This window comes from Fragaria vesca, linkage group LG5 (genome assembly GCF_000184155.1).
Source record: "Fragaria vesca subsp. vesca linkage group LG5, FraVesHawaii_1.0, whole genome shotgun sequence".
NCBI lineage: Eukaryota > Viridiplantae > Streptophyta > Magnoliopsida > Rosales > Rosaceae > Fragaria > Fragaria vesca.
Window position 1 is genome coordinate 23,865,671 of NC_020495.1, and position 6,229 is coordinate 23,871,899.

General features: G+C 35.4%; 1 protein-coding gene across 1 annotated transcript in view; it reads right to left on the reverse strand.

Moving 5' to 3' along the window:
• Positions 1 to 781: 781 nt before the first annotated feature.
• Positions 782 to 6,229, reverse strand: part of LOC101313813 — a 13,378-nt gene continuing 7,930 nt past the window's right edge. The window contains exons 12-14 of the mRNA XM_004301719.1: positions 2,191 to 2,208; positions 2,066 to 2,133; positions 782 to 983 (exon numbers count right to left, since the gene is read on the reverse strand). Coding sequence (XP_004301767.1) covers positions 782 to 983; positions 2,066 to 2,133; positions 2,191 to 2,208 — 288 coding nt within the window. The remainder of the gene's footprint in view (positions 984 to 2,065; positions 2,134 to 2,190; positions 2,209 to 6,229) is intronic.

Below are 6,229 nucleotides of genomic sequence, written 5' to 3' on the forward strand. Positions count from 1 at the left end.
CAAATTTAACAAGTCTACAAATTTAAGTGAAGATTCAGAGAACAAGGCTTCTGATGCAGAACAGAAGAAGCAGAAGAAGCGGAAATCTACAAAGTTAAGTGAATGTTCAGAGCATAAGGCTCGTAATGCAGAGAAGAAGAAAAGGAAATACATGAAAGTAAGTGGATGTTCCGAGATCAGTAAGGGTTCTGAGGCAGACCAGAAGAAGAGCAACTCTACAAACTTAAGTGGATGTTCCAATTGTAAGGCTTCTGATGCAGAATAGAACAAGAGCCAGTTTACGAAATTGATTAGGTACAATCAGGAACTTTTAAATCTTTTTTAAGCCATCTAAATATATCAGATGACAACAGTTTATCATCTGTTATGTAATCTGTAGATTTTCTGAAGAGAACATGAACGGTATTTTGTTTGAAATTTGTTGTTTTTATCCTATTCACAGAGCAGGTAATAGCGTTATCACGTATTTTAAATTTTTAATGGTGTTTCCTTTTTGAAACTTATAATTTCAACCTTATTGTTACTGGTGATGCTTAGGTTGTTGCTGGGTTCCTGAACTATGTTGTGGTTATGGGTTTTCATGTTTTTTTTTAGCGTCTAGCAGGGTGGTGTAAGCGCGCTTTTCTTTACTAAAACGTTGCAGGTGGGAATAACAGTTTTGGTCCCAGTTAATCAGAACCAAAACCTTGAAAGGAGACTGCAGTTGTTCAAATGGATGCTTATGCATTTAGTTTGAATTTATTATAAGGTTTTGTGACTGATATGCAATCTTGTGTGTTGATCAGTTGTACAGCTGTGTAATGATCCTGGACACTGTTTTTCTATGCGGAGCAACAGCCATAATTTCTGCCATTGATTCCAAGTTTGCAATCCCTTGAAGAATTATGGAAATGTGAGTAATATCAACCTGGCTCCAGTACTCTCCTATTCTCTTGTTTTCTCTTGTTCTATGTGATTCATAATCTAAATTGGCCTTACACTTTCTAGCTAGAACAAATAAAACAATAGAATGTAACTCTTGCAAACTATGACTTCAAATCTTCAATGGCTCTTGTACAGTAATAAGTAGCAACGGATGAAACTATTGAGTTTAATCTTGATTCTCCCGATGTTGCTAAATTATTTATATATAGCAACTCTTGAGTAACTTGGAGAATTGTCTATTGTTATATATAGTTCATGAAACTCCGGAGTTGAGAGTCGTTAGATTAGTTCACATGCAATCTAGGTTTGTTGCATTTGATAGTGCTAATCACTCACATAGCCAGTTAGACTGACCCTATGAATCGGATCCAACTTGTTTAATGTTTCTCTAATGTTTAACAAAATTGCAGGCAAGTGAGGCAACAGATAACGTTTCACCTCAAAAGCAAAGACAAAACCATAAATTTCTTGCAGGAAAAGAAATGAATAATATATGGCTCTCCAACCCAAATATCTCTTACAGATATCAGTAATAAATGGAACTCGATCCACACTCAACCATAATCTCATTTTCCAGTATTAATATATAGTCGTCTCTAACATCACATCCGTTATATATAGCTTCATGTTCATGGAGCAAGAAGGGGGCATATCTTATAAACCATGAAATCCCCTTCTCCCATCTTCAGTTTGATACTCTGTGCTCTCATAAGTCTGTCAACAACTATTCTAACCGCTCAAGGAAATCCTGTATCCTTCTACATTGCTTATCAGGTATATCCAACTTGCTCAAACTCAATACTAGAGTAGTGTGATAATTATTGCCACTAGAACTCATCCTAATTTTTTTTTTTTTTGTAATATGGTTTTTTAGTGGCCAGGGTCATACTATGCAGCAGCAAAGCAGGGTTGTTGCTACCCAAGGAGTATCAGAAAGCATCCCAGTTTCACAATCGGTGGCATATGGTCTTATACGTTTTCTGGGATATGCCAACCTACTGCAAATCTAAGACCCTTTTTAGTTTGTCCAAGGTAAACTAAAGTGCCCTACTCACCATTCAAGTTGCTTAATTTTGATGATTTCATTGATATATAGATTCATCATATACTTTTTTATTGGATTAATTGATAGATCTCAAACCTGACAAGGAATTGGCCATTACTATCCTGCCAAGCCATACTAGCAGCACTAGCAGTGAGAAACTCTGGCTGCAAGAATGGGAGAAATATGGGACTTGTGCAGAATCACTGTTTGGAGGTCAATACCAATACTTTCATGCAGCTCTCAATCTCAGAAAGAGAGTGTACATGCTCTAGATACTCAGCAATGCAGGTCCTGATCGCTACTTATGAACCTAAACTTTCGGTTTTCATTTTAGGTAGACTAGTCAAACTCACAATGTCTCACTTAATAGTATCGGTATTAATGGAATGCAGGTATCCATCCAAACGGGTCATTCTACAACGTCACAGCATTTTCCAGTGCCATACAAAAGGCCACCATATATCTTCCAGGGTTCACATGTAACAAAGACAAATCAGGCAACAAACAGCTCTACCAGATTATACTTTGCGGAGGCACAGCCGGAACCAAAATCACAGACTGCCTTGGCTTCCCAAGATCGAATACTGGACAATGCCCTCAAAGATTTAAGTTCCCTTCCCTTGAAGTAAGGATCTGTCATTGTTTCCTTTTTCTTTTTTTTTATTGACATGGAGCCCGAAGGCAAGGACAATCATTGTTTCCTATTGTTTCAACAGGAAAATCTCAGCTTGACTCAAACTACACAACTCTACTTGTTTCTTGTGATATTATTGTTTCATGAGTCTCACTCTCCCCTCAACCGTGGTGTATTGAATGCAATAATAGTGAGCTACCGAGTGCACATTTATCAACAAAGATCTGTACACTTCTCTCGTGTATTTCCTCTCTTTATGCCTCTATCTGGACCAACTAAAACTTGAGGAGTTCAGAGTCTCGAATTCAAAACTACACGTTAGTTCATTCTTGTTTTACAACAACTGAGCAGAATTAGTCTAATGCATTAAAGCAGTGATGGCACCATCCATCCTCAAAGCAGCAAAGTTCTTGTTTGTACTAATTACCAGAGCTTTCTTGGATTAAAATGAAGTAATGAACCAAGTTCAAGACCTAGGGGAAGATGAAAGTGAGGCATCAACATAATAGGGTGTTGGAACTTATTTGCACTGTTGGATTCTCTTCATCTCTACAGCCCACCATTGTCACAACTCACAAAGTATATAAATCCAGAACCAACTATGCTTCATGTTCTTACATACAATTAGATCAAAATTATGCTCTACAATATACATGGTCTTAAACTCTACAATGAGGTGCTTCTCTATAATACCAATAAAGCTGAGACATAGAACGAATCCTCACTCAACTCAAGAAATTTCTCGTTCTGTTTACTCTCCATCAAAAACAACAATCTGATACAAATAACACATCTTAATAATCAATATTATATATATATATATATATGTACATGAATTCCAGATCTGCAAAAACCAAATAATAGAAAATTCTGAAAGTTTCAAGATTTGGATTCAGTATAGATGAATCTACATCTAAATCTAAACTAAATAAATCAAAACTACGAAGAACATTCAGGGAAAGAGATGAAGAACAGAAATCACAGAATTTGGGTGGAATAGGCAAGAACTCATCTTTCCATATTCAAATTATCTTGCCCAGATCCCCAATCTACTCCTCCCTATCTACCCTTAAGAGCTCCTTGACATAAAGGGTGAAGGCAAAATAGTCTTAAAATAATATGGTTTGTTAAGACTATAGTAAAGATTTGTGCATTTGGGTATAAAGATTTGTGCATTTGGGCATAAAAAAGGTTACCTTATATTGAAATGGGCTAATGAAAAAGATTATCATTAAAATGAGAAATAAAAGGTTTAAATTAGTACTAAATGGGCATTTTCTCTAAAAATAAATGAGCTAATGGTTGTCTAGGAACTCCCTCTCCTAGCATAGCTGAGTAGCTGCACCCTTTTATGATGGAATAGAATATAAGCTGGATTCAAACCTTTTGCGTTTCTCATTGTAACTCTCCCTTCCCCCTTGGGAATTCCTTACATGAAAATTGAATTCTGCTCTTAGTTTGAACAACCTAGAGTGAGAGGCAATTGGGTGATTTTCTTGGTTCCTAGTGATCAGCCTTGCAGTATTCTACATATCTGTCTATAATCTCCAATTTTCAAATGGCGTAAAATCACTAAATGTCAACAGATCATATAATAGTCTTCAGTTTGTTACCTAAATACTGAACTTCACTGTCAAACTGTACAGTGTATTGTAATCCACATCAATGCCAAAACATCAAGTCTTTAGGGCAATGATCAAGAGCAGGATGAGAGTCAGCAATTAGACAAGGTTAAGTCTTCGATGCTTGTAAGAACAATGAAACCAAGACATCAAACAATGGTGGAAGAAATTTGAGAGCAGTTATAACTTAGGTGCTACAGATTTAGCAAATACTAATTAACATTATACTTTACCCGAAAAGTTAGATCAGTTAAGATAATACCGAAGTACTACAGTACCACTGTAACAAGTTACTGATTTATACAAAAACTGGCTTTTGAACTAAAATCCTCCAAAGCTTGACCAACAAGATTCACAGGTGCACTTGAAGGGCAAAAAATCATTCCCAAAAAAAGAGCAAAAAGCCAGATATATTACAACATATGAGTGACATAGATAACTATGCAGTATACTGCATCCTCTCACTTAATTTAGGTGGACTAGTGTCTTCCTCAGACCTGGAAATCAAATCATTAAGAAAAATCAGACATCTCATTAAGTATTGTAAAGAGTTGATCATGAATGCAATTTAGAAAACTAATTTGCTATGATGCTATCTGTAAAAGAAGTAAACTATTTCCCGAATTTTTAAGCTTAGTTGAATCAAATTCAAGCTCCTTGAATGTGAAAGACTAAGCTTACAAGCTCTCCCACCAGAGAGCAAAAGCATCACATAGGCAAATGCACATGACTAATGTAACAATCTGTTACCATTTTCACAGCGTCAGTGTCAACACCCCAGGACAATACAATGACAAAGTTAAACTTAAGCCTATGCTCCTTAGATCCTCATAATATCGACCAAATTGCCACTTCTGCTGCTTCCAGTCAAGAACCACTAGGATTCACACAAGACGCACGTATAATCTGTTACCATCAGTACATTCACTAGTTGAATTTCAAAACAATTAAAGTTTGATAAATTTCTTTTTGAAAGAAAAAGTGATATTATTAGATTTTGATGGTGATTACAGAGTATAAATCTGTGCTGATTGTACAGTAAGAAATTATGTGTACCATGCCTTCAGGCACATGTACTTGCATTTCTGTTTAATGATGAGTAGTAGGAGGAATTATGTGCTTGCATTTTGATCTAAAAGAAAAGAAAAAAAAAGAATTTTGCACTTCATATGCTCAAATGAGATCAAACAAAAGAACAACAGTAATTTCCCAATAGCTAAATCATATAGCTTTTGCATTCAATACAAGTATGATAAGCAATTTGATGCTGGAAACTATCAAAGCAAAAATTAAAAAGAGGCAGATTTGATGCCATAGATATTGAGGGATGAGAAGAAACGGCTGATCTCAAGTAAATATAAACTAGATGCCATATTATGAATACCTATACCTTATAATAGTGTCATAAGTTTTGATCAAATATCTAAGTAAAATTATTGACTAACCTCGCAATCTGATCAAGTTCCTTCAGAGCATCAGTGACAGAATGTACAATCATTTTCTTTACCTGATTCAAGACAAAACACAACAGTTCTTTAACCAAGGTCATCTCCTTGCACTTTATTACATGTTTGTTAAATCATCACCTACGTATGTATCTACGTTCGTAAGACGTTAACTAAGAACATTTCATACCCCAGGTTAACATAATATGAATTACTGATAACTACATATAGACACATAGATACATAAATGTATACTCAACAGAACTGGAGACACCAATCCAACAAGAAATTTCAAAAGCCCACCAACAATTGTGTAGCTACTTGAACAAAAGGATATGACATGAAAAGTAAGATTTTGTTTAGGCATAAGATTGAACCATTTATTAATCATCAATATCAATAGAATGCTGCAAGAAACTGTAAACTCAGAAAAAGGTACAAGTTAAAGGACTTCTGCATGTGAATTCCATCTGTATTTCTGTTGGTTGCTTGCTATCAATAATATTGTATCCAAAAGAAAAACAACATGCTAGTTCTCCAACAAAAAAAAAAAAAACAC